The 27,468-nt window shown below is 52.5% G+C and overlaps 5 protein-coding genes across 5 annotated transcripts; 3 read left to right on the top strand and 2 right to left on the bottom strand.

The window, feature by feature from the left end:
* Positions 1 to 47: 47 nt before the first annotated feature.
* On the top strand, positions 48 to 2,803 carry COCSUDRAFT_63294 (SGNH hydrolase; the record flags this gene model as incomplete). The annotated part of the gene is made up of 7 exons (XM_005648258.1): positions 48 to 266; positions 468 to 623; positions 911 to 1,056; positions 1,312 to 1,418; positions 1,671 to 1,766; positions 2,085 to 2,269; positions 2,564 to 2,803. The coding sequence occupies 7 exons, from the start codon at positions 48 to 50 to the stop codon at positions 2,801 to 2,803; spliced, it is 1,149 nt and encodes a 382-aa protein (XP_005648315.1).
* A 1,858-nt stretch (positions 2,804 to 4,661) lies between these two features.
* On the bottom strand, positions 4,662 to 7,499 carry COCSUDRAFT_63293 (hypothetical protein; the record flags this gene model as incomplete). Its single annotated transcript, XM_005648257.1, has 6 exons — positions 4,662 to 4,853; positions 5,224 to 5,371; positions 5,847 to 6,055; positions 6,296 to 6,496; positions 6,771 to 6,853; positions 7,334 to 7,499. The coding sequence occupies 6 exons, from the start codon at positions 7,497 to 7,499 to the stop codon at positions 4,662 to 4,664; spliced, it is 999 nt and encodes a 332-aa protein (XP_005648314.1).
* Positions 7,500 to 8,131: 632 nt separating this feature from the next.
* On the top strand, positions 8,132 to 10,779 carry COCSUDRAFT_53456 (class I glutamine amidotransferase-like protein). Its single transcript, XM_005648256.1, has 6 exons — positions 8,132 to 8,261; positions 8,524 to 8,675; positions 9,137 to 9,378; positions 9,677 to 9,781; positions 10,099 to 10,161; positions 10,364 to 10,779. Exons 1-6 carry the CDS (start codon positions 8,194 to 8,196, stop codon positions 10,409 to 10,411), a joined length of 678 nt encoding a protein of 225 aa, XP_005648313.1. The 5' UTR covers positions 8,132 to 8,193; the 3' UTR covers positions 10,412 to 10,779.
* A 171-nt stretch (positions 10,780 to 10,950) lies between these two features.
* On the top strand, positions 10,951 to 14,949 carry COCSUDRAFT_63291 (hypothetical protein; the record flags this gene model as incomplete). The annotated part of the gene is made up of 8 exons (XM_005648255.1): positions 10,951 to 11,019; positions 11,130 to 11,198; positions 11,401 to 11,557; positions 11,997 to 12,169; positions 12,779 to 12,920; positions 13,444 to 13,535; positions 14,080 to 14,226; positions 14,794 to 14,949. 8 exons carry the CDS (start codon positions 10,951 to 10,953, stop codon positions 14,947 to 14,949), a joined length of 1,005 nt encoding a protein of 334 aa, XP_005648312.1.
* Positions 14,950 to 16,180: 1,231 nt separating this feature from the next.
* On the bottom strand, positions 16,181 to 22,625 carry COCSUDRAFT_15325 (DNA topoisomerase I; the record flags this gene model as incomplete). The annotated part of the gene is made up of 12 exons (XM_005648254.1): positions 16,181 to 16,264; positions 16,781 to 16,934; positions 17,877 to 18,052; positions 18,565 to 18,675; positions 19,022 to 19,113; positions 19,321 to 19,468; positions 19,864 to 20,031; positions 20,381 to 20,580; positions 21,144 to 21,255; positions 21,488 to 21,568; positions 21,900 to 22,094; positions 22,482 to 22,625. The coding sequence occupies 12 exons, from the start codon at positions 22,623 to 22,625 to the stop codon at positions 16,181 to 16,183; spliced, it is 1,665 nt and encodes a 554-aa protein (XP_005648311.1).
* Between the last annotated feature and the right edge of the window lie 4,843 nt (positions 22,626 to 27,468).

Below are 27,468 nucleotides of genomic sequence, written 5' to 3'. Positions count from 1 at the left end.
TGCACAGGAGGCAGGACAGAAAATTGCGCAGCTGTTTTCCGCCCACGATGCTGATTGTCATACTCGCAGCAGCCTTGATACAGCCTTCGCCCGCTTTTGTGCTGTCTGGAGACGCACAAGACCGAGCCTTCGAAGACATGAGCATGCTAGCACGCGCTGGGAAATTGCTGACGGTTGCCGTCTCGGACGCTGCCAGTGCAATCGGAGCGACGGACAGGAGAAGCGGCGCTTCGGAGAAACGCCCGCTGATCATTTCCGACAAAAAGGTGCGGCCGTTGCAGACGCACGGAACAACTTCACAACGAACCTGCCGCTCTTTCTCCCAGCTATGCCATGCTATGCCCATACCCCATGTCTGGTCCTTTCAGCCATCTACATCCCGCCATCACACCAGGATCGTACACCCCCTTGCTGGACTATCTGGGATTGCGAGGGCTCTAGTAAGTTCGGTTTTGGTTCCAAAACAGGTGGCGAAGAAGGCGCACGGGCATGGGGGCATTCCAAGCTGGTTCAAGGGGGCGGCAGACGTGAATGCGCACCCGGCCACCGTGCTTGAAGGCAACCGGCGCATGCTGCGGCGGCAGAAGCAGCACCATCACAGCGTGGAAGACGAGTGGCTCAAGGTGCCCATTCAAACCTGATGTCGAAGGAGAAATTGGAGAGCAGTAAAGATACCATGCAATGCTGCGCAGTCTGCACTTTTGCGGCAAAAATGATTCTCCACTCGCCGGCAAGGGTGCTCATGCAAGTTACAAATGCAGTCTTGGATCTATCCACTGGTCCTAAAGTCCTGGACTCTGGGGTATTACAGTTCTTGGTCCCTAGTGTCCCAAGCTGCAGCGGGAGCCAGTCCCCTGACAGCCGGTGCGTAGTGGAAATGTTGGCTGATGTATGAGGTTGCTCCTGTCAGGTGCACCGGCGGTATGTGGAGGAAATGGAGGCGGCTGAGTCAGCGGCCGGCCGCGGGTGGGACGTGCTGTTCTATGGCGACAGCATCATGGAGGAGTGGAGGTGGGACCCCCCTCCTGATGTCCCCCCTCAGCTGCAGCACCAATGGTCACTAATTGACCAGTCAGACAGGCTAGTGGAGCTGCAGAGGACATTGGCTCATGCAGCTTTAGTGGACATCTGCAACTCCATGGGAAGACAAGCGCTTGCCAGCAGGACTGGCAGGATAAAGGAGCCAGACAAGGGCAGAGGCCTTGCCTGTGATCATAGGGGATGAAGAGCAGGAGGTGCAGCATGATTGCTGTGATGACAGCGAATGTGCAGAATAGTGTCTGATGTGTGTGCGTGCATGCGTTCTTGCAGGGGCTCTTTCCTGGGATCTGCCTGGGGGCCATTCTCAGATGTGAAGAAGGTGTGGGCGGAGTTCTTCGCTACCAAGCCCTACAGGTCCCTTCCGCTTGGCATTGCAGGTAAATGAACCCCCCTTCACCCTTGCATGGCTAAAAGTACCTCATTTTTTGTCCATTCTCCCAGTATGTTCTTGGTTATACCCACGATAATCTATGTCAGTAGTAGCGGCTTTCTCTTGGAAGGTACAAGCATGAGCAGGTGTGCCGATGCGGCCTTTTGAGCCAATGTGATCAATGACCCTTGCAGAACCAAGGTTTAGACCCCTGGCAGTAAGTGCGCTGGCTGACTGGATGTTCGGTCATGCTGCTCAGGTGACAAGGTGGAGCAGCTGCTGTGGCGGCTGCAGAACGGCGAGCTGCCGGCGACTAAGCACCCCAAGGTCGTCACTGTCATGATTGGCACCAACGGTGCGACACCCCTTTATTCCCCTCCTGGCTTCCTCTCTCCCCACGTTCATAGTAATATCGATCAAGTTGTTCTCTTCCCTGCCTGCCCTGTGACTCTCTCCTGCTTGTGCTGCTGCCTTGTGTGCCTAGCCAGGGCTAGCTGGGTTTATTAGCTTCAGTTCAACAAGACTCTTTCAGGTGTTTTGAAAGGTGGCTGAGGGATGGCTTTGATAGCAAGCTTCACCATCAGAGCCCACTTCTAATACCTTCACCACCTTCATAAAATTAATGATTGCTGATAAGGATGACCCTAACTATATTCGTGATCCCCTTTTACAGACCTGGTGGGCAACTGCACGCTGACTTCAGCGGCGGAGACGGCGGCGGGAATTGTTGAGATAAACTCGCTGCTGCATGCGGAGCTGCCGACGACGCACATTCTGAATCTGGCAGTGCTGCCAAAGGGCGAGGTCTGGCCCAACCGCTGCTCTGAGGCCATCCTGGCTGTCAACTCCGAGCTTGAGGTGCGCGACCTTTTCATTTCCCCGGCAGGATTCGAGGTTTATGGTGTACAACATATGTTCAGGCTCACAAAGTACAGCACAAAGTACAGCATCTGTGCCTATTTCGCTGCATGGTCATGCAGTGATCAATGCACATTTGCTTGCAGAGCCCTGATGAAGCTTGCCACTTTCTTGTGGAAGGCGCTGCATATTGCCAGTGGCATGTACATGACCTTTTGCTGGTCCTGATTTTCTTACCTTATTGCTCACTACAAGTAAGGATTTACTTGACCTGAGATTTGCATGTGCATGCAGGAATATTCCCGGGCCAACCCCAGCTTTGCGCACTATGCCGACTTTGGCAAAGGCTTCCTGTCTGATGAGCCGGTGGGAGGTCGCTATGAGGTCAAAGAGGCTCTGATGCCCGACTCGCTGCATCCATCGGCCGTGGGAATGCGCATCATTGCATCGCAGCTGGAGCCGCTCATTGCCTCATTAGTAAGGCAGCCAATAGGGGACGCCGCAGCAGACGCGGACTGGGCGACCAGCCGATGACTCAGCGCACGTCCAGTAAGCGATTACCTGATGAGTTACCCTCCCCTGGTGATCTCAGGGGGATAGTGAGTACGCAGCTTGTGCACATTAGGTGTGTTCAGTATCCCCCTGGTGATGTGGGCGGAATATGAGCAGAGGAGCAGGTCCAGCCGGCTTCAAAGGAATGGGAATTCAACATTATGCGGACTGGAAGTACACCAGGGTGCTTTTTAGAACGGCGCACACAGGGCTCAAAGGAGGCTAATCTATTATATTGCAGCAAGGGGGAAAATGGGCTTTTCTTTTCTTTATCGGCAGGAATAGAGGAGGGCAGCAGTAGTACTGGGGGGTAAAGCCAGTTCTGTAACATTTGTTGCAAGGCTTTTTTTGCAGCGGCATTTCTGGCCGGTGTTTGCCTGAGCCTTTTGGCAACAAGGAAGCAATTGCCAAGAAGGACAACCCCCATAAAGGTAAAACACCCTTTATGGGCAAGGGAATAAAATTGGGCCCACATTCAAGTAAGCTTCCTTGTGAGCAGGAGAGGGGAAGGCACACTGTGGGATTGACTGGCATTCATATACTGCACTGGTTTTGTTACACTGCATTGGATGGCTTTACTCTGCTGAAAATAGGATTGCATCTGTGCCTCTGGGCAGGTGCCCCAAAGCCAGCAGAGCTTTCACCAGTGCTTGCTTTCTGCTGGCATTTGGGCACATGCGGCTTTTCACCTTCTGCCCTGGAGGCTAGGTTCACACATATTTTTTGGCAGGACCAAAGAGCCCTGATGATAATACGTTGATCTACCATAGAAGGGGCTCTAGCGTGCCCCAGCAAATTGTGCTGGCGAGCAGAAGCAGAGCGACAGAGGTCTCAGATAAGGGCTTTTTCCTTCCTGTCAAAGGACATCAAAAGCGGATAGGACGTAGCGCATCACTGTTTACGAGAAGATGTATTCCATAGGGAATGACACTAGCAGGGGAACATAGTCATTCAGTTGGTCAGGGCTTTCTTGCAATTGCAATGCCTCACTGCTTAAATATAGCTTACAGAAGTAGTTTTGTGATTCTATCTGGATTGGCATCACTTTATATTCGGAGAGCCCTCCTGAGACTGTGTAGGTTTAATATTAGTTTTTGCATGTGCCCATTGAGGAGGTAGTTTGAAATGTACTGTGGCGTGCATTGCAAGCTGAGGTCCCCTGTTCTGCACGTTTGGTCCCGCCAAAGTCTCTTGGGTCTTTGTCGAAGTCTCCTGGGTAAAGAGGGACGACCAAGCGCACAGTGAGACGGATATCTCGCCGCGGATTGGCACATCAACATATGATCATGGTGGCAATGCGTGCTAGGCCAGGTGGCAATCGAAATTTGTGCAATATATGCATGCATGCAGAGCCACTGTCAATTGCTTCACCAGCTTGTAACGATGAATGATCATGTGTCATTGTGACTATGGTCACCGGGTGCAACAGCCTTGTATCTAATCAGCAAGCAGAGTCCTACACACGACCCAACAATTGCAATGATTGGGATATCTCAGCACAGATGCCGGCGTCACAGTATCAATGTACACTCGAGTGATGAGCTCATCATGCATCCCGAGGCAAGGGAAGAGACGCTCTTTATCCAACACCTTACTAATCATCAGATTCCCACAGTAAGGCTGGTATCCAGCTGGTGACATACACGTTCAAATTTTAAACTTAAAAACACAGCGAAAAGATGGTGTATGCACTTCAATTGGACAGCCAACTTCCTGCCTCACCACAACCTTCAACCAGAGCAGCTGTAGAGCATGCAACAGCTACTCTACGCCGCTAAAACAGATGCGAAAATCATAACGCTCTGGAATTGTATACACGAGTCCAGGAAGTGCAGGAAACTCACGCCGCCGATGCAACGGGAACAGAGCGCGAAAACACTTCAGGGAGAGGCCGGCACTTGAAGAAATCCACATCATCACTGCCGTCACCCGCTTTGTCACAGCATGTCATGTGGAACTTGCGCGGCGCAAATTCAAAATCGATTTCCGGTGCGGCTGCCACCTCACCCCAGGGCGCCACAGGAATGTCCACCTGCGAACACTCACCCATGCACGTCAGAACACTTCCAATTATCACCTGCTTTCAAAACAGTTGTATATTTCTGGACCCTGAGGCCTCAGATGACCTCTAAGCGGGTGGACCTAATTACAAGACATGGACAGTCGGGACGCTTGAAGACAGTCCTGGCTCGGGTTTTCGGAGCCACTCGATTCTTCTTTAGTTCTGAAAGACGAGAGGTGGGTGAAATTCAGCCTGCGAGAGAATTCGAATTGAAGAACCTGCACAAATTGATTTGCAACCTGGGGTGTTTGCCAAGCGCCCTGATTGTAATCAGGCGCTTGCAAACAGCCACACAATTTTTAGTTTAAATTTGAATTTATTCTATAATTGCTGGGGTCACCTTGGAGGTGTACAGCTGGCGGGCCTCCCCAGGGTGATACGCTAGGCGCACGGCGGGGTCGACGATGAAATTGGAGTAGCCCATGCGCAGGAAATCCTTACACATCACAGATGTCTCCGACTCCCTGCACTCCCCCTCACCCCCCGCCCTGCGCACACCGAAGTCAATCTTCTCGTTCTGAAAATAGGCTGCAGGGCGCTTTTTAAAACGAGTCAACATCCCCTTGCACCAAGTGTTGCAAGGATGACAGACGAGCATCACTGACTAACACATTGCCTGCATCAGGAGAGGATCAGCATCAATCAATGGCCATGGCAACCAATAGTATATAAGCTGTGCAAGGATGCTGTGAGTAATTCATCACCGCTGACATCACAGCAAGCAGGTTGCAAATGGGTTTACAAGCACCGCGTGTCACTAATTGGAATGCCTGACTCGCTTTCTGTTCTGCAGCACAATCTGCTGCCCTGAGGCACAGTGCAGTCTTGGCTTGAATGGATGCAACAATCCAAAGAGCAATTGAGTGTGCAAGACCCTCCCTCCCTATGCAGAAGCCATTGCTGCTTTGATGTGCACTTCATGCATGTGTGCTGTCTGGTGCATGCATGCGTGAGGGGCCAAACCTGAACTCGTAGCCTAGCCGGAAGGGCTCGGCGTTGATGGAAAGCATGCCGTTCCAGCAGCAGGACACCGGGAAGGGTAGCCCCCGCCGCAGCCGCTGCAGCGAGTAGCCGTGGTTCACAAAGGGAGATGTATTAGAAAGCGGCTTGCCCTCCACGTCGCGCGCCACCCACACGTCATAGAACTGCAGCTTCTCCGGGTCCGCCACCACCTGCCGCCACCGCCGGACCGTATAAAAGAGAACAAGTCCGCAACTGGGGGTTCCTTCATATGGAGTAGTGCGCTCTTAATGAATTAAAGTACAGCATGAGCCAGTCAATTTCTGACGCCTTTGCACAGATGGCACCAAACCAAATGCTGCTCCATACAGCATACATATGGAGCTTAAATGCTCGATGCAAAGCATGGTACCGAGGTCGGCAAAGTTCGCGGCAAGAGGTTGGCCGCCCACCGAGAGAGGGGGGCCGTCGACGCCGTAGGGGTACACGTTGACGGTGGAGGGCGCGTCCTTCCACTGCAGGAAGTCCATGCTGCACGCCAGGTCAGCGCTGACGTGGTGCAGCAGGCGCAGCGCGTCGCGCGCGCAGAAGTACACGTCATTTATAAACACCAGCCTGTCCGCGTGCCACCGCGGCAGCTCCCCATTTGGCCCCTGCAATTATGAACCCTCGATCAGTCATCCTTTGTCAGATAAGGTTATCTCCCAGTGAAGATGCGCAAAGCGGCTCTGAGGCCTGTGCACGTCACTTGCGGATGTGCACAGCATACACTTGCTGCCATGCCAATCATGTGCCTCACCAGGAACATTGAAATCTGCACATCAAGACAATACTTTCCACTTCAGGGAAACAGATGAATGATGAGAGATGCGGACAGAGCCCCGATTCAGGCAAGGGGGCTGGTGTGAGTGTCCAATCGTGACTTACCTGCCGCATCTTTTTGGTGGCCAGGTTTCGCATGTGTGCTAGGTGGTGGATTCGGTCTTTGCCATCCGGCCGAGCTTTACCGCCTACGCTGGCATGCATGTCTCAGGCTGTTCAATATTTATTACATATTAAAACATATGAAAAGACTCCGTAACAATGCCATGTGTAGTGTGGTGTGCTCTTTTAGCACCGCAGCCAAGTGCACAGGCCATGACTTGGCAGGTGCAGCTTGCAACGGTGCTAGGCTAGATTGAGCACCATGACAGACTGGATACAGGCAGGATAAAGGACTTGCTTGTAAGCGCTGCAGAGCATGTTGTCACCCAAAAGTAGCTATTGCACAGTGTCAGAGAAGGCGCAGAAGAAGATAGGGAGTGCTAGGAAGCTTGCCTGCCACAACCTGGTGAGGGACCTGCAGGATGGCCAGAAGAGCCCGGAACAGATGCAGCCATGCCCCTACGTGGTGAAAAAGAAATCAGTGACTCAGCTGGCATCATCAAGGAAAAATTCGTCAGCGGAACATTCAAGCTTGCATGACATCAGCACGTATCAGATGACAGTACCTGTTGCGTCCGTGCTGCCGCTCTCATAGATGGACACAAAGGCACTCCCAACAGGGAGGGCTGTGACAGTGAACAGCATCTGGGTTATGTAGTGAGGCATGAGCGGCGCATTGTCGCGCAGATTCGATGCAAAAAAGACCCTCTGCCCTGCTGGAGCCGCTGGCATCGAGGGGTCCTGAAGGCAGGGCACTTCTGGGGCTTTCTTGCCACATCTTGCCAGGGCTGCTAAACCATGGTGCACGCTCTTGTCCAAAATGCTCCTGTAAAGTAGGGGTCTGCCGTGTTTTTGAGCTGTAGCCGCGTATATAAATGCCTGGCGAAGCTGCGGGGATGAAAAACGTCTCAAATATGGCAAGCCTTTCCTGATCGTATCGATGCAACCCTCTTCTACTGCCGTAGTGTTCACAGAGTCTGATGCCGATGCTTTCGCGACGATGATCAGCAACAGAATTAACGTCGACTGGACACTCATGTGCTGCTTAAATGCTGGGTAAAGCCCAGCATTATCAAAATATAGTCTAAGATGTGTTGATGGAGGTGACCCTGAAGCGACCAGAAGCTCCGATCTTGGCACTCCGGTACCTATCTGTATCAAAGCGTACTGACAGGCGCCTACCACACTAATTTGCTGTGCGGATCATGGGGGAGAGAGAGTTTTCCACGCTTTCACTTCTCGCACGTGCAATCCATGTGACGCGCCAAATCAGCATGACATAATGCGCCAGTTGGCAGCAGGGCTCGGCTTCCGGGCAGATGCCCAAAAGTCACGAAACACCTTACCTCGTATTCCAAAAGTTTAATCACATCAGTAGTAAGATATAACAACATATCACAAAGATCTAGGAAGTGCACGATTCGAGATGGGAAAGAAGGTCTTGACCGTGTCCACAAGTGCCGACGCCCTAGGTGGCGATGCAACAGGCCTCTGGTAAAACTTCATTCTTACGTTATGATAATAGGTTCAAAAAAAGCTTCTATGCTGCACAAATCCATTGATTAATGCTAGTGTGGCTGCATCAACAAGTGGATCACTCTCGATGCCCTGGCTAGCAGCCAACCTATTGCTTGATTGACGAGTGTTGGAAGGATTGACATAATCATCAGTAATCTTAATTTTTTATATAGTATATGGGCGCAAGCATGCAGACCAGGGTGCAGTCCACTTGAACAAAACATCTGCTGATGCACAGGTTGGAGGAGCTCGCAGCTCCCTACCTTATCCTGAAGTCCAAGGGACATGACGTGACGATCGCGAGCGTGAAGGGCGGCAAGATTCCCCTGGACCCGACTTCCATGAAGCCAGAAAACGTTGTGGGCCATGCCCAGACCTTCCTTGACAGCAGTGAGCGCACGTTTCATCCCCTATGATTCGCGCCCTGGTTTGTGCGCAAATGAATGTGTGCTACTTGCAACCTCTTTTATTATCATTGCAGCATTTCTTTGCATGTTGCAGCCGCTGAGATGCCAGAGTCGGGTAGCACTGTCAAAATTTGACCGGAAGGAAAGGCCCGGCAAACCTCGTGTTGCCCTGCCTGACCCCCTCTGGGAAACCTCCTGAGGGTAGACCATTCACCAGAGGCTTTGAGAATTAGGGCCCAGCAACAACTATATAGAAGGGAGAAGCAAGTCATTCAAGGCGGTGCGAGCGCCAGGCAGAGAGAAAAGGCTACCTCACGGTGCATATGCAGCGCTAGCGACACACAAGACACATCCGGCCCAGCAACGCACTAAAATTCAAGAAGACCTACAAACACTCATCTCCCCTGACATACAAACCTTGAAGGGTGTGCGCGGCAAGCGCAGAGGATGACATGGCGCTGCTGGAGGACAGCGTGCCCATCGCGGGCCTCAGCGCCGATGACTTCGACGCTATTTATATCCCCGGGGGCCACGGGGTTGCGGTGGATGGACCCTTTGATCTCACCTTGCGCGCGCTCATCTCCGATTTCGCCGCCAAGGGCAAGATTGTGTCCGCGGTGTGCCACGGCCCCGTGGCTTTCTCGGGGCCCAAGGTTGATGGCAAGCCGATCGTTGCCGGCAAGCGGGTGAGCTCCACTTCTCCTCCTCACATGACCCTGTCATATGGAAAATTTGCACCTTTTTCTGCTCTGGGTACTTTGTGTGAATCACAAGCAACTCAGTGCAACATTAAGAGTCTCCCAGGGCTGGGACACATTGCACCACCAAGCAAAATGTGTTTTCTGGGTGGGGGCAAATAGCTGGATGTTACAAAGGGCTGGAGGGCTCTTGAGGCATATGCCGCACGATGCAGGGTCGCTGTAAGCAGATGAATCGAATTGCACTCACAAAGAGTTTCTTCCGAGTTGTGCATGGGTTGTTTAGGTGACGTGCTTCAGCGACAGCGAGGAGAACACGGTTGGCAAGAGCCATCTGGTGCCCTTCCTGCCAGAGGCGCGCCTGCGCGAGCTCGGAGGCCTCTACGAAAAGGTACCCCTCTCCCTGCACACATCACAGAGAGTCCAAGACCTTGTCGAACCGGCAACTTCACACCCTGGTGGATCAAAGAGGGCGGCACATATTCTGTGAGGGAAAGTGCTGAAAGCTTCCAGCTCAATCGGAGGCCGGAGGCTGCAGCAAGAGCCCTGCAGGCCATGTGCGCATTGACAGACCTTTTGACTGGAAGACTCAACCTGCGCTGGGCATGCAAGCCCTGCATGCAATACATTTGTGTTGAAAATGGAAGGCATGTCGTCAGGCACAGACAAGCCGGTATTCAATGAAGCAAATTTGTCATGTTGTGACAGGGAGACGATTGGACTTCGCATGTGGTCGTGGACGGCAAGCTGATCACTGGCCAGAATCCGCAGGTGAGTATCTATGGACTCAAAGCTTGTGGCCATCTATATTCAGGTGTTCAGATATTCAGCTGATGCATCTTCTTCCACGGTTGCTGCAGCAACGTGCACTGACATGACGAGCTAGTCCATTACATGCTGCTTCCTTGTTAAATACTTGAGGGCAGATGGGGCGAAGAAAGTTCTCCTGAGAGCTGTGTGCATGTGGTTGCAGTCGAGCGAGAAGATTGGCGAGGCAATAGCAGAGGCCTTGGCAGCATGAGAACATGTGCCAAGTGCAGTGCCACCATTTTCAGCTTCTGAATTCAGCACCACAGCTCAGCAGTATTGTCACAGCGTTCAGCAGGTTTCATTTATGTCAAAAGTTGTGTTGGCCAGACTGTCAGATGTTGTATACGTAAGCTCTGGAACCTCTTGGGTGACTCACCTCAAGATTATGTCAAAGTTTGCATGCGCATGAGGGTGTTGGGACAGCCGTCACATGAGGTGCACCTCCGGTAATGAATCATGATTAGGTCTCGTGAGTTGCTCTCTTTTAGTCTGTCTGGTACATGTGGGACACTTAAATATTTGTGATTGCAGAGCTGTATGCATGCAAACTTGTAATTGTGGGTCACGTCCTAAATAGACCACCCAGAGCTCCAAGGCCCAGGCAGAGTTATTTTGGTCCCGCGCAATACAGAAGCGCAGATCACCAATTTCACACACAAAGTTTTCTTGTTGTAATACTTGAGACACAAGTGCATGTTGCTGCCCTGATCGATTTACAGATACGAACGTGGGACGACCTTGGACATCACGATGGCAGCAGCCATGGGTCCTCGGTATCTGTCCGCAATGGACCTGGTCATAGCTTCATCAGCTCATGAGGTAAAATGTAAGCTTCAGGGAGAGATTTATTGTCTTCTGAAGCGCTCAACACTCTAAAGTGATGAAGTAGATATGTAAGTTGCGCTTGGGTGGCCGTCATCATTTTGCAGGATTACTACCCGCGCGCCATCCAATTGCACGGTGTTAACAAGCGCTTTGATGCTACAACAACATCCAAGGTACGGTAAACCACTTATTTTGGCCTTCGCTGAGCACCTGTGGCATCCCGAACATATCGAGGGTTCGTCACTCTTGTCCTTGCAGTTTGCTCCTCTTTAACGCCTACAGACCCGCCCAGGAAGACTTTCTTTCTACCAGAGCTTGACGGAAGCAGTCGGAACAAAGCAGAAGTGGTCATTTGACAAGTCGAAGTCTGCGCAGGACGTGTACAAGCAGTGGGAGTTGCCCAAGCGGCCGCCGCCCATTGCCCACCCGGCGCGCACCCTCCTGCCCTTTGCAGCTACCTCCGCCTACCGTGACAGCTTCCCTGCGCATCCGCCGCAGCAGGTCTACAAGCTTGAGGCAGTGCCCTACAAGGGTGAGCCTTTCCTCTCACCCTTTTGGCATGCTGACATCAGCAATCACCGCCCACTGTTTCGATTTCAAAACAGTGTACTGAAAGGATCTCAGCAATAAGGGTGATTATAGACAAAACTGCAGTGAACAGGTCACAGCATTAAAGACTTTTCCCACTGTGGGCCGCACACATGTAGATGCAGGTGCCTTTGATGTAAGCATTACAGTCTCATGCTTAATTTTGCCGATCATGTAATGAACGCCCCGGCCTTGGCTGGCCCCGGCTGGCGAGGGCGGGTATAAGCACTGAGCACCATGCCCATGGTGGTTTGTGTCTTGCTTGGATTTGGCGAGGCCATCAAGGGTTAGGACTTGTAGCAGCATTCACCTGCTGCTTGTCTGCACCTTGCCTCTGGCAGCGTGTGATACTAGTAACAAGAACAAAATTCTGCTTCCTGCAGGCAGCGATGTGAAGTTTGACGCGGAGTCTACGTACCACTCCAACTTCCCGGCATTCCAGGTCGAGCCGCGCCCGCGCCCGCCGCCGGCCGTGGCCGCCAAAAACCCGGCACGCTTCGACGGCACAACCACCAACGGCGAGACCTACAAGGCACACCAGATCGAGCCCCACCAGGTGTGCACTTCCTCCTCTCTCGTTTCTTTCAGCCTTGTTCTCATGTTCTATGATCCAGGGTCTGGCTTCCCTGGAAGCATCCGCCTTATATTGAGCTTGTGCTTCTGGGTTGGGATGGGGTTCTGGTCCGCCCAAAAGCTCCTGCCGGATTGACTGCTAGACATACATACTGGATATGTCAGAATTTCTTGGTATTGCCCTGAGATGTCCAGAAGAGAGACGTCCGGCTGTCTTGGATATCCAGGATCTTTGTTCAGGTCCTGCCAGAGTCTGCATGCATTCCGGTACAGAATAGATTCCAGCATCAGTTAAATGCTGATCGGCCAACAGCAATTCAAATTTTGTATTGCGCTGCCGCACCAGTTCTGCTGTCATGTGCCAAAGCTATGCGCTTACACTTGCCGCATCTGCTGCGCTCTGTTTGCATGCGGGCATCAGTCCCGTCTTCAAGGCTCCCATCAGTGAAGTGGTTTGCACGCCGTTACCTGCAGCTTGTCTGCAGACGCACCCTGGCCTGGCAGGGACGTGTGGTAGTAATATGAACAATACTTATGGTGGTGACACAAGCTTCAATCAAAGGGTATGAGAGAGTTGAAGGTGCAAGTGCAGGTGACACTCAATGCTTACACCTACACTCCAACCCCCTTTGGCGACGGCACTACCGAGAAGCAGGAGGCTTACAAGGCTTGGGATCTGCCCAAGCGGCCCCCCAAAGTCATTCCACCAATGCGTCCGACACTTCCCTTCGCAGGTGATGTCTCCATTGTCTACAGATGATGTCCCTGCATACAAACGCATCTGATTCACCATATTTCCCTCCACATTATCACAACACCTTCCTGCCATGGTGTATATGTATCCTGAGACGAATTTACAGTACTTTGCGCTTTTCATCCTCAGCTTTGTCATCCATTTGTCATCTGGATGTCATCCATGTGTGGTACGTTTGGAAGGTCTGCGTATCTCACTGTCTCTCCAGCATTTGCTGTTAGCATGTCGCTTGCTAAAGCATGCTCCCTCTTACAATGGATCAATGCAGCAGGTGCTCACAGTGAGCAGAGCTGGCCGCAATCACCATCCTCTTAGTAGCGTAAGTATTATTACTATCATGATTACATGTTAGGGACCTTTTGGGAGCCACCAGAGGCTCATCGGTCTTGTAGGCAGTCTGTCACTGCCCATCTCCATATCACAAACTTCTCATGTCCGGTATCTACATGCCGTCAAAATCTTTTAAATAATAATTTTTCACCATCGGGTGTAAGCTGGTGCAGGCACAACAACCAGCCGCGAGGAATTCAAGGGGTGGCAGCTGCCCGAGACGAGGGGCTCTTTGGGAATCGCCACCATCGGCGACAAAATGCATGTGCTCATCCCCTCGCAAGCTTACGCACCCTGCAGCATCAAGCAGGCATGCTCGCACCCTCTACACAGTGCTGCTGCCTTGTCCTTATTTAACATTCCATCTTAAAAAGCCCCGCTGCAGAGCCAAGAATGGCCACACAAGAACATGCATGTCCGAACGTGCATGCACGGGCCGCTGCAGTACCTCTCCCAGTGTCATGCCAATTAGGCGCAGATCAGTCGTCCGCCCGCATGCGCAGTTGTCCAGGCATCTCTGCATCCAGACCAAAGCAGTTGGCTCCACTGCACCAGCTCATCAATACCTGCGGTGCTGATTAATTGTTCTCCATGCTGTGAAAAGCGCAGCAGCTGTGAAGTCATGCCATTCTACCAAAGTGTACCCACGTGGGCGATCAGACTTAGCATGGTCAACCCCCGTTTTATACCTTTTGACTAACTGGGAAGCAGTTAGACTAACTGCTTCCCAGGTCATAGAAGCAAAAGTCAGCTGACATGCAAGTGGGTATTGACGGAAAATAGATGCTTAATACAATTAATTGGTGCAGGTGTTCACGACGGTTCACCCTGGTCAACGTGAGGTGTGCCTGATGCTGTACCGGGGCGAGTCGCAGGTGGCATCGCGCAACAAGCAGCTCGGCCAATTCCACCTAGTGGGCCTGCCCGAAGCCCCCATCGGCGTACCCCAGATTGAGGTCAGCCCACCTGCACTGATGTGACAACCTCAGATGCCTCCAGATTGCAGATCTATAATTTGGAACCCCGGCAGGCTGCAAATGCAGCACGGTGACTCGCACTCTAAAGACTTTCTTATTTCCACACCAAAACCTATCGAAGACGAAAGGCCTCAAGCCTCCCATGGGTTGAAGCAGGCAAAAAGCTGTGATCTGCTGTGCATGTATGGGGTGCTGCACAAACATGCATGAGCAAGTGAAACACCCACAGCATTCAGACAGCGCCCCTGTTTCATTCCAACATTTCCGGCATGGTGGTTGCAACAACCTTAGTGTAGGAAGGGTGTCTGAGACTTGAAGCTGCATTGCCTGGGGCCGGCAACCGGATCTCCGGGCATTCCATCATTTCCATTCTATTTGACGTCTTTCCCGGGGGCCAGCTTTGGGGAAGCCTTCTCTCAAGGCAAAGGCCACTTGGGCACCCTGCTAGGCCTTCCATTCTCAGGGGCTCTCTCCCCGCGCTTCTCTATCAAGAGGCTTTCCTTTGTTAAGGAGGGGGGTGAGCGAAGGGGGTTGTTGGTTGTGCAGGTGACATTCCACCTGAGCGCGGACAATATCTTCTCGGCCGAGGCGCGCGAATTAGACTCGGGACGTCACCACCTGTGGCAGAACAGCGACGGCGGCGCCATGGTTGCAGGAGGAATTAATGCCGGCGACCTGAAAGACGGCGTGCTGCAGGCTTGAGCATGCGTGGAAATGTTCTGGGAATAATGCAATCTAGGCTGTACTTGAAAGAATTTGAGAGCATGCCTCAGTTTAGGGGACTCTCAGGGCAACATGCAAAATTAAATAAAAGAGTTCAGCTCTCGGAGGATACACTACAGAACTACGCAAGGCTGCATGCAGTCTACATCAGCATTTATAAGTAACTGAAGCACACGAAGAGTTAAAAACTCAGCTCCACCCCTGAATTCCGGAACCCTGGATCCACTCTAATGGGCCGCACTTCATAAATTTGATTTAAGATTGTAAATTTAGGTGCGGCATCGGCGTGCCAGCATCATGCACCGTGGACATGAAGATCATGCACATGATGTCACATGCACGGTGCATGTCATGGTGCAGATAGCTATAGAAAGGCTGCTTTCTTAGGAAGAACCTGGTCCGGACACCACTCACTGCATTATTTCAGGTCACGGTCAGAAGTATGACTCTATCTACCTATGCCATCAGAACACCCTTGCATATCATTTGCCACGAAGGATTGTATGATATGGGCCGCGCTAGCCCTTACTAAGGAGAAAGGTACTCTCTTGCCAGCACGCCACAACGTCTAGGCTACGTTCTGCCCTGATAAGGACACAAGCTATTCTTGACTGAACACAGCTGCTGCAAGAGCCCATCAGTGCATTGTCCCCTGGTCATTGAGTATGTAGCAGCTTTGTTCAATGCTTCACTTACAGTCGCGCTGAGCGCACCTCCAGCATGCTTGTTTGACTGCTTCAGAGGATACTTTGCATGGGCATATGCTAAAGCCGCACTACTACTGTTCCATGGGGATGTCTTGCGAGGGTTTCCTGTCTCCAAGAAACCATCAATCAAGTGCCCTTGATGCCTATGCCAACTACGAGGCTGTCTGGTCGTGAAGCGCATGTGCAGCATCCACGACACGTCCTCTTCAGAGCTCTGCACAATATCTTTAGTTGGCCGCCTATTCTGCTGCGCTCACTGAGAAAGTGGCTGCTCGGATCCTAGGAGCCTCCAAGCGGCCAGTGCGTGGGGTCCCTTGATCTCATCAGTTCTCCAGAAGTTTCTACACTGCCCTGATCGCCCATACGCCAACCCCTTGGTCCAACAGAGGCCTGAGGCATCTCAGTCTACTGTGTATCGTCAGCTGAGCGCGTGGCGGAGAGGAGCTAGCACCCCCGCGCGCGCTAGGGCGCAGGAAAAGAAAAGCAAAAGAAGGTTTGACGGTTCAGAAGCGCCACTCGGGCTCGATGTCCATGGACCAGTGGAACTTGGAGAGCAGGCTCTTGTTGAAGATCTTCTCTATGGGCACCTGCATTACCACACACCAGATCCATCAGAATTTGCAAAGGGTCTCTTTACACGCTTTTCCTGCCAAAAGGCAAGGCACGTTCTGCAGATAAGCTGCAGTTAAAGGCTGCCACAATCCTACCCCTTGTTGGACTCGACAGATCCAGGCAAGACCCAATTAACCGTTGGCACAGGGTTGTTTGGCAGCTCTCAAAATATCACGCATTGATGCTATACTGGCTGAGGCAGCGGAACTTAGCTAGTTTGGCTACACAGAGCCATATGGCCACTAGCTTGGTCCACAGCATGGCATGTGGGCATGAATTTACCAAGACAGAGTGCAAGACGTACAAAGGAGTGCGAGCGCTAATGAAGTGTGGGAGTGCCCCGTAATTGCATATCGTGTACCAACAATGCAATGATCTCTCGGCCCAGGAGCAACAACTACCACACAGCATAGATGCACACAACTGGGGCTACGTAAATAAAAGATAATTGATTCCGGCTTCAAATTTGCAATTCGAGTTTACAAGCCCACCTCGTGCAGTTTGCACCAGGCGACGGTGATGCGAGGGTCGAGGTAGTTGATCTTGGAGGTGCCCAGCGCGACAGTCTTGAGGTCCTCCTTCACCTTGGCGTTCAGTTCCAGCTTTTTCAGCGCATCGCGCTTCTTCTCTATCTGCCGCTCCAGCCTGCAGCACCAGCCGCCACAAGATTTGAACCAGCTCTTTTATTCAAGTATAGGCACACATGCTTGGGGTACTCCACTTTGATTTCTTTTGGCGGCAACCCTTTTGGCCGGCTAGGGCGCAAGGGGGAGGAAAGTTAGCAAGAGAAACCCCAAAAACCCGGCAGCTGACCTGCCACCTTCAGGGCATCTTGAGCTGCTTTCCGAGGGGGGGGGTTGCGCCAAAAGACTTGAACTTCATCCTCTTGCACCACCCGTGGAGGTATCTGGATGGTGGGGCTATCTTGGGGATCTCACTTGACAATAAGAGGACCCATATACATGGCCCCGGCTGGCGGGGGCCGGTGTAAATACTGAGCACCGTGCCCAGGGTTGATTGAGTCTTGCTTCGATCTGGCGAGTCCAACAAGGGGTAGGGTTGTGGCAGCCTTTAACTGCAGCTGGTCTGCAGGACATACCTTGCTTTTTGGCAGGAAATGCGTGTAATAATAATAAAAATAATAGATGTGGGGGTATTGTGATGGTGCCTGCCACAGCTTGGGATCTCTGCTCCGGGTGGCATCGACTACCGTGTCTCTACCACCTGCCTCATGTTTGGGAGGAACATCACGCTCATAGCGGCTACTTTGGCAAAGCTCTGTGTCTGCTGTCTTTTATAAGGCGCCATGCAGGTGGCACAGAGCATAACAAACACTCCCATCATCAGCGCAATGAATGCCAGCCATGTTACGGGCACACAGCATCCAAAGTACGCCTGCATTCCTTCCTACTGGAAGCTTCCGCAGAAGCCGCAGTCTGAAGTCCCACATTCCCAGAACAGCTACACATATTGGTTGCAAGTATGGCCCCGTAATTCTTGATGCACGAGTGTGATGGCTGCCTGCGAGGGGCTTTTGTGATTTGGCGGGTTGTACATTCTCAAAAAAGAGAGGGAGGGAGGACTCACGAGTCGACGGGGCGGGCCTTGGCGCCCTCGAAGGCCTTCCCCTTGCGTGCGGCGGTGAGCTCGCGTTCGAGCGCGTCCAGCTGCTGTTGGTGCTCCAGCAGCTTGGCCTCCATCTTCTGCATCTGCCCCGTGTGGCCCTTGGGCACGCTGCGCTGATGGTTGCACAGGATCGCCACCTGCACCGCAGCAGATGAGTCTGCGATGAGTCATGCGGATGGGTAATGCAATGAGTCTCAGGTATGCCAGCATGAAAAGCTGAAGGTTGCACAGGATCGCCACCTGCGACGCGGCGAGTGAGTGATCCAGGTCAGTAACCAATGAGTCACAGGTAAAGCATGAAAAACTGGTGATTGCACAGGTTTGCCGCCTGTGGCAGCACCCGCCACGCTTCCAGATTATTCATGGCAACCTTCTGCCGGTCTACAGACACACCGCATGTAGGTTTCAGGGGGGATTCCTTCACCATACCTTTTCACAGGACGGCAAGCCCAGAGAGTCATATCATAAAGGCGTCCATCCTGAGTTTTTCGCTGCGTCTGGCACAGGAGCAATAATGTGCGGTACTGCAACAGAGCTCTGGTTGTGCTTGCGGCATGTGAGGCCCCATCAACACCTGCTCCTCTGCCAGCTTGCTTGGCTTGCCAAAGCAGAAAGGACACCGAGAGAAAGGGTGTGTGAGTTGGCGCACCTCCTTGTTGGCGCGGTCGTACTCGGCCTTCTTCTCGTCCACGGTGGATGTGGTGCTCTCCTTGTGCAGCAGCGCGTCCAGCGTCACACTCGCATTGTACGTGCGGAAAACCTGCACAATGCACACGCGCGCGATCAGAGGGCCACACAGAGAAGGGATGCCACCAATGTCTGGGTGTCAATAGGTTCAAAGCAGTGTCAGCAAGCATGGATTGGACACCAGGCAGCTTACAGCAGGGCATCTGACGAAGATAAGAGAGGGATAGGAATTGGCTGGAGCTACTCATATCCCTGCCGCAGCGACCAAAGCAGCACATGGGCTCCAAATGAGCTCCCCAAAATGTACATCCGTGGGCACAAAATGGCGAGATGCATTGGAGGGTGCGTGAAACTCTCAGTCCAGCTTGGCGGCTGGGCAGAGAGCGGGTGGAAGGGGAACATGGTGACATGGCAAGCACCTTGACAGAGAGGCCGTCCATGAGATCCTTGAGGCGCTTGTTGAGGTCGGTGGCATCCATCGTGTCAAACAGGTCCATATCAGGCTTCTTGACTGCGAGGCATACACCACCCAGAGATCTCAGGAGCCCAAACATGAGTCATCATGAAGGCACTGCAGCAGCTAAATGTCACATGATGCCACAGAACAGCCCCAATTGACAGTGCTCTTGTGGCAAGGGAGTGCAGCCCACAACATCAAAGACGTCTGTGAGCTTCCATCGAAGGGGTGCCAATGCAATTAAGGGTGGTAGGAGCGCACTCTTGTTGTCCTTGGTGGTCTTGCAGAACTGGCGCACGAGGGAGTGCACCTTGGGGTGCACGGCCACCTCGTTCTCATAGCGGATGGAGTCCTTTCCCAGGAAGTCAAACTTGATGTGGTTGTCCTCCAATACCTCCACATTCTCCACCTGCAAATTCACACGCCTCAGACCCTTCCAATCAAAAAATCGGATTGCAATCAAAGCCTTCAAGAACTTGCATTGAGCATCTGTTGGTGAGCCCGCGCAACTCCCCATTCTCATAACAAAGTAGCCTCGGTGGGATCATATGCAGTGAATTGGTGAATTGATCAGACCCCGTTACATCATGTCAGATCCTCAATCTCGCCATCACGGTAGTGCGGCCACATGCAGAATATCTTCCTGCCAGTTTAAGTCGCACACTGGCCTTGCTGTGCCACATCTGCGGCTGCGCAGTCTTGCAGCAGACGGTTCCCAGCACTCCTGAATCCAATTGGTGCCGTCACTGGGGGTGCTTCGGCCAGTATGTCCACCAGCAAGATGCGGCTGTGTTGCAAGCGTACCTTGAGGGTGCAGCAGCCGACGGTGTCTGCCTCGTCCTCGTCCTTCTCGTGGCCGGCTCGCAGCGCCAGCTTGTCGATGAAGTAGAGGGCGACAGCCATCTGCCGCGTGCGCATGTCGGCGCTCTCCCAGTCCTTCTCGTACGCCTTGCGGATGCCCCCGATGTAGTCCTGCGCGAGCATGGGCACCACATGCTACATCAGCACCTCATAATGCAGGAAAGTGGGCTGGTTGAGAGCCAAAAAGCGACTGCGTGTTATCTGACAAAGGCTCCTTGCCACATTCCCTGCTCAGTGAGATGCACAACGCTCAATCGTTCAGATTGATGACAGTTGCTCCGGATTGCAGCAGCATTTCCGGGCATTTTGGGGCAGGTGCACGATCTATGAAACTTTATGGCCGGCAATATAAGAAAGGGAAGCAGCTTCCTGCGTTGAAAATGTTTTTGCTTTGCATGCAAGTATACATCTCAGCAAATTTGCGGATCACAGAGCCGGCTGCCCAGGGCGTGCGGCGCACCTTGAGCTTGCGGGCCTTCTCGTACTTGGCAAGGTCGGAGTCGGACTTGAAGGTGGAGTTGGCGGCAAGCCAGACGTATTTGTAGTCCTTGGCGCTGATGGGGTCCTTCCAAAAGGCCAGCCATGTCACCGTGTTGTCGTGCCGCACCTCTTTCCACTTCTGCCCCGGGTACGGGTGCTCCGGCACCGCCACGCCCTTGCCTGCAGCCAACACAATACTTTTAGCATGATTTGAATTCAAAACACTACTGTACGCATTTGAAATGTTTAGCCACCCATGCATCCTGTGCATCAGCAACAGGGTCACTTTATTCCATCCATGTGCAGCACAATTGTGAATTGTGGGACTGATTGGAAATACGGGTGCTCTGGCACTGCCACCCCCTTGCCTGCAGCCGGTGCAAGATTCCTTTCTCATTTAATTCATGTCGTTATCTGACAGCAGGTGATTCTTGTCTTCAGTCGCCAAATTCGTGGCATTACAGGTACGCATTACAGAGCCGACGAGGCCTTCTGTATCGCATGCGCAGGATGATTGTGGACTGTGAAGGTAAGTGTGACCTATAAGCACCGCTGGGGGCAACCCAGCACACGACGTTCCAAACCGCGAGCCAGCTGGATCGACTGCCTTTCCGTCAATTTGGCATCGTCAATTTGAACGCCGCGTCCTCGGCGGCCCTCTCTAAGAGCTCATCCTCCCAAGAACTGCAAAAAACACTTGGGGGACAGGCATGGAGATGTTGGGTGTGACAAGGGGCGCGCACCGATGTTGATGGTGATGTCGCGGGGGTAGATGCGCCGCTTGAACTTGCCCATCTTGGGGTGGTCCCCCCGGCCGCGGAACAGCCCCGGCGGCTCCACCCGGAAGTTGCCCACCTGGCAGGGCAGGCCACAACCTCAAAATCAAAGCACTTCTGTTTGTCACCTAGTAGTCCTTCATGCGGGCATCTGTGATGCATGGCACCAAAGCCCTTGATACAACATGAATAGGGGGAATCTTCTCCGCCACACAATGCTGATCAAAGCCCACAAATGACAGGGTTGAGTATCCTAGAGCAGCTGTAAGCACTGTGTGTTGCACACATGTGACAGCATGCTCCCCTCTCACCTGCTCCTTGCGGTCGTCCACCAGGGCGTGCTTGAACTTGGCCTCCGCCTCCTCCTTCTCCTTCTTCATCGTGTCCTTCTCCTGCGCCCACAAACCCCACACTTACATTCTGCCATTGATTGAAGCCCTTCATAGTACAGTACACACTCGTATTCTAAGCAGTCCCTTTGGACATGAAAAGATGCAACCACCCACATCAACGGCAGACAGCCCACAATGAGGACAATGAACTTACCCAGTGGCTATGGACCCCTGCCTCAGGGCCTTGCAGCCAGGCTTTGACGAAGGCTGAGTACATGGTTGCCGTTGCCATAAAGCCCTCACAGGTGTAGAAGTTCACTTCTGACATTAATACAAAAAGGGCAGTAGAAGTGCAACCTTTGACAAGTAGCAAGAGGCATCATCAGCGCACCTCCTTTGGCAGGGCCTTCTTGCGTTCGCGCTCGGCCATGTGCCACTCGTAGATGGGGGTGAAGTCACACTTCTTCAGGTCCCTGATGGCGTGCTTGGGCCCCAGCACCTTCTTCCAGTCCGCCCAGAAGTTGTCCAGGAACTGCTGCCGCTCCAGGTACTGCGTCCCCGTCATCACCGCCATCGCAGTCGCCATCTGCGCGCATGTGCCGCCATCACACCCCCATGTGCGTCTCGTGACAGAAATGAGGTGACTAGTCCCCGGCAAATGTTTCTGTAACCAGGACCTGACGACCCCGGGTGATTCACCATGTGCAGCCCCTACTGAATGACCTGAAGATAGGCCAGAAGGCCACTTTTAATGACATGCAGAGGAGCAACCATGATGGCACACGAGGTAGCGTTCTCAGATAATAAGCTCTCCAGCTTGCGGTTGACGCTAATTTGCAGCCAAGGACCAAGATGCAGAGGACCTGATCCACAGCAGGCATGCAACAATCCAATCTGCTCAAAAATTGTGCATGCAGCCTGAATGGAAATCAGCATACTGCCAGAAATAACTCCTGAAGACCAAGCAGCGCACCTCTTCCTGCTCGAGCGTCAGGTCGACAGGCTTGCTGTCGTAGAGCATCTGGACGCCGTGGGAGGTGTACTCGGGAGGGAACAGCACGCCGCTGTGCACCAGCGTGTCCCACTTCGCCTCCTTGTCCTCCGCCTGATCAGGCATGCATGCATACTTGATTACTCATATCACATAGCCGATTGCTCACCTAGCCAAAATTGGCAGAAAGCCAGCCTGACATATGCAAGCCAGGAGCCAGCTGTAGCCTCCTTGTGAAGTGCGCTTTCTCACTAATGCGATCCTGTCACTCCTTCCTAGAGACTAAATGAGCTTCATGCCTTGAGGCAATGAAGTGGCATTGCTTTATCCTGGCCCATATGAAATGAACAATCGAAAGGGAAGGAAGCAGCAATGAGGATGCCAACAGCCAGTGACACGATCAAGAAATGACAGGGGAGGGAAATTGCACCTTCCTGCTGCTGTCCTGGGAGGGTCTGCTGGGACCAGCATCAGACCTGCTCTTCTTTTTCTTCTTCGGCTCGTCCGCTCCGTTTTCGCGCCTGCGCTTGGGAGCTGACTGCTCTACCTTGACCTGGGATGTGCATGCCAGACTGCTGTCAGCAATATAAGGGAGAAGAGAATGTAAGACATGAAGGCATAGCCAGCACCAAGCCAGCACATTAGAACACTCATCAGCATTCATCTCGTGACAGGCTCTGGACCCTTGAAGTTCCAAAGAGCCAGGTAGGATGGCGATGTCAGCTAGTTGTGATGCCTTGGCTTAATGCTAGGCCTGCCCACGCGTCTATCAGCACAGCTCTTCCAGGTCACAAGGTCACTATTTGTACTCAAAAGGCGTGCTATTTCCTCAGCAAGGCAGGACTCCTTGTGGAAATGTGGAGTGGAAGGCTGTGCACCTTCATTTTCTTCTTCGGTCTATCCTCGTCATCCCTTACTTCCCTCTTGACCTTCTTCGTCGGGTCCCCCTGCTTTGCCGCCGGCCTTACAGCCTTGCCCGCCTCCATCTTCTTCTTCACCTGAAAGGGCAGATAAGTAGAGTGGTACGCACATGTATCATATTTCTCGTTAGATATGTCTTACTGTTTCAACCCCTTCATTGCTATGGGAACTTGCTTGTGCTCCGAATTGCCTAGCATCACTTTCTAAGTATTGATTTGGATTTGGATTTGGATTTGGGCAGGCTACAAATCACTGACACACCTTGGCGAGCAACTCTGTAGTATTGAGCATACTAAACAGTGTTGACTCAATCTTGTCATAATACAACACACACTGTGCCCAACAAGCACAAGGTTTCAGACCGTCAGTGAGCTGGGCTACCAGAGAGTGTGCACCTGTTCTTTTGAAACTGTCAACCGCTGTGCAAGCGGCTTGTCATCGTCCGAGTCCGAATCTGACTCCTGTATCAATAGCTTCCGCTGAACAGGCGCGCCTGTATCGCACATCCCAGCCGAGTCATTCTATGATCAATACCTTCAAATGAAACCATGAGGCAACATCTAAAGTATGCTGGCGGGACCTCCGTAGAACCAGACAGTCCAACCTGCAGCCTGCTGGAGAAGTACTTTGAGCTTGACATCTGATACACAGAGAGGATCGAAAGGTGAGGAATGAAGCTGCACACCATTTGCCGCAGGCGGCTTGGCAGCAACCGGCTTGGCAGCGCTTGGGGGCTCCTGTTTCACCGCCGTCCCTGCACCCTGCCCAGCTCCCTTGTCCAACTTGGCTGCAGCCGTCACCCCAGTCGATGTCTCAGCCTTGCCGCTCTGCTCCGGCGCTGCCGCAGGGGCGGCCACCGCGGACGGGTGCTCCTTTGCAGCACCGTCTGCACTGTTGCCCAATGACGGTCCCGGTGCAGTCTCCTTTAGTTTAGCCACCGCCTCCAATGGCGCTGCTGGAGGGCAAAGAATTCTGTCAGTGACGCCGAGCCAAATGCTTGCACGCATGCAGGAGTCGAGCACCGCATTTCCTACGCCGGGAGTGAGACACACATAATAAGAGGATCTGCACAAGAAAGGATATAAAATTTGGCAGATAGCAGGGGTCTGTGCATGTTGACCTGCTAGGCTGGCATCGCCTTGCGCAGCTGGGGCATTCTGTGCCTCTCCAGTCTCTGCGGCAGGCTTCTGCCAAGCTTTCTCCAAGCTCTGGACAGCATCGCCGCTTGCCCCTGATGTAGCTTTGTCCCCTTGTTCCTTCGCAGGCTTTGCTGCATCGGGAGGGCCTGCCGGAGGAGCTGTGGCAGCTTGATCCACCTCTGATGGCTTTGCTGGTGTCTCCACCGGTGTTGCAACTTCGCTGTCTTTCTTCAGACGGATCTGCAATCAGCAGAGGAGATATTCAGATGTGCTGTTTTGCTTGTGGCAGTGCAGATAAAAAGTGAATAGTCACGACTTTTTGGACCAAGGCTGATCCTATCCTGGACATGCAAGGTACTGTACTTAGAGACTGAAGGGCTTGGGGAAGACAGCATAAAACGATACAACTGCGTCTGCGAGTTTTCAGAAGCCGCATCGTGTTCTCAATCAGCTTCTCTCTTCAGGTGATTGAGTCAAGCAACCCTTCACGATCGCCATAGATATGTCGCGCTCATAACCTCCCGCTGTCTTCAATGTCAGCAGAAGTCAGTTTTCCAGCGAGCTGATTTTACTGTGGGGCCTAAATGCAGGTACACTGAGCTAAGGAGAGGACCATCCAAGAGATAGACACTCACAGGTTCTTTGGGAGTTGCGCTGGCTGCCTTGGCCCCAAACCCACCCAGCTCCTCTTCCAGAGATCCTGGCGCCAGCTCGGCAAGACCGGACATTGTCAATTGCCTCCAGCCCCGCGCTCCTTGTGGTCAGATTCTCTTCTGCCTGAGCTGAAGAACAAGATGGCCTATTGAAGCAGGTCACCCTGTCACCCCACACGATGGAACTCCACTCTTTTTCCCTTCTGCAGGCCGTCTCAGAAACTCTCAAGGTGAATGTGTGCTCCTCTACGTGCTCCTCTTGCTTCTGCACAAGGCACTCCCTGAACGACTTAAACGATTTTCTTGAAATCCGCGGTCCCGGGGTCCCCTACGTAACGGGGGATCCCCACGTGCACGCGTTTCTGTCCTTCAAATGCGCGCATAACAGCTGATCGGGCATCAAGTGCTGCTATCCAAAGATGAATCAGTCAGCATGCAGCTTTCAGAACAGTCTTTCACGCCGGGTTCTGAACCCCAATCGTATCTACAGCCTAACGTGACGCCTATAGATCAAGCCATTTGGAGTAGCTTGTTTTGCTGACTGTGTGATCAGCGCCTTCATATTCGGAGGAATATCAGCTGCAGTGACCAGCAAAAGGTAAGGAACTACCTGCCTGATCATGCATTCATCCTGGGAAGATTCATGCTAACGACGTCACTGAATACATGGTGTCTTAACTTCGCAGTGGGTTCAACCGCCCTCATTCAGCCGCGAAAAGGAACAGGACATCATTCATTTGTTAGCAGCATCTCATCCCACATGCTTCCATGTGATCATGTGTATATAAACTGTGGAAAGACAGCCTTGATCACAAGACTCCTGAAGCATGACAAGGACACGGGTCTGCAGCCCTGCTACATAGACTGCAGGCTTCGAGATGTGTCGATACCAACCGCCTTCGCTGCAACTCTGCTGGACAGCGCCTCAAGGAACAAGCAGCTTGCAGCGGACATTCATGGGTCCCTTGTGAGCGAGGGGTCAAGAGTTGAAGGCCCTTTAAGCGTCAGCAGATGAAAGGTACAGGGAACTTCTTGGATGGGTCACTGTTCAAACACTCCTAGCGCAGTCTCAGTCGCCCCTTCCAAGAGTCATACAGGCATTCAGGCATGCAGCAGCATAGTCAGCAAAGCAAGGCAACTACCCACTGATCATAGTGGACTATGCCGAAAATTATGCCGCTGGCAGGACCGCACAAGTATCAACTGCATTATCTGCTGCCATGACATTAGAGAAGAACGCATGTGCTGCTGATGTCTTCTGACTACAACTTCTTGCAGTTGGTGCAGAGAGGTGAGCATTTTCTCTGTGAATGCGAGTGACTTTTAGCAATGGTTTTACTGAGATTAGCTGCTTTCAGCTAAAAATACCCTGTGGCAACAAAGGGAGCTCGCTCTCTGTTATTCACAAATAGCGTGTGCCTCACTGCATGCAGGATAAGATATGAGTGATGGGCGACTTTGCCAGAAGCCAAAGCCCCGGCTTGCTTCAATGACATGGTGCAGTACAGGGCAGCACACGTTGGGAAGCAGAGCCAAGACCCAATAGAGCCAGTTGATGACAAAATTCGGACTGCCGATATGAGGTACAAGTTTCCTCACAGTCAGCAGATGGACTTCAGACTGGACTTCAGATATGTGTGTAGAGTTGCTGCTCACATGCACCTGGCTACATGAAAACGTTCACTACTTCAACACCACTTGATACATTCGCAAGTGGATCAGACATGCAAGCATTTGGCATCTGAAACTGGACGTTGCTCCACCTATCTGCAGGCGAGACGTTTGCATGTATAATTGCAAATTTTATTCAGGAACGCTATTGCATGTACACTATCAATTGCTCTGGGACCGAGTTGGCGACTAGAGCCTGCTGTATGCTAGCAGGTTTGTGGTGGCAATGTAGGCTTCCTGTTCAGGGTGGCAGGCCCTTGCAGAGTGATACTGACAGGTGACAAAGACAGCACCCTCTGGCAGGCGCCCTTCAACGTTTTTTTAAATTCACAGCGGCAGCCTGATGAGTTCTAAGTATCACATTCTCGCCGCCTGCAGTCAAGCAATGGCTGGCAGGCCTTCTCAAAGCCGTCTCTGAGCTGCCGACCGGACAGAGTTGGGGGACGTTTCTCATGTCATATTGAGAATAGTGCGGCTGCTGCAGACGTTCAAAGAGTGTACTGGCTGACCAGTGGTGTGTGTTTGCAGGAGTGGGGGACCTGGAGCGGTCGATCAGGTGCCACGCGGTGGAGGGTTTGACGCCTG

Source organism: Coccomyxa subellipsoidea (genome assembly GCF_000258705.1).
Source record: "Coccomyxa subellipsoidea C-169, whole genome shotgun sequence".
Lineage (NCBI taxonomy): Eukaryota > Viridiplantae > Chlorophyta > Trebouxiophyceae > Coccomyxaceae > Coccomyxa > Coccomyxa subellipsoidea.
The sequence above is the reverse complement of the archived record's forward strand: the minus strand, read 5'-3'. Positions and strand labels throughout refer to the sequence as shown.

Bases quoted from the DNA above. Each gene is read 5' to 3' on its own strand.
- COCSUDRAFT_53456 (XM_005648256.1), top strand. From the start codon at position 8,194: ATGGGAAAGAAGGTCTTGACCGTGTCCACAAGTGCCGACGCCCTAGGT. The intron at 8,262-8,523 runs GTAAAACTTCAT...GCTGATGCACAG, and splicing joins GGCGATGCAACAGGCCTCTG to GTTGGAGGAGCTCGCAGCTC. The intron at 10,162-10,363 runs GTGAGTATCTAT...ATGTGGTTGCAG, and splicing joins TCACTGGCCAGAATCCGCAG to TCGAGCGAGAAGATTGGCGA.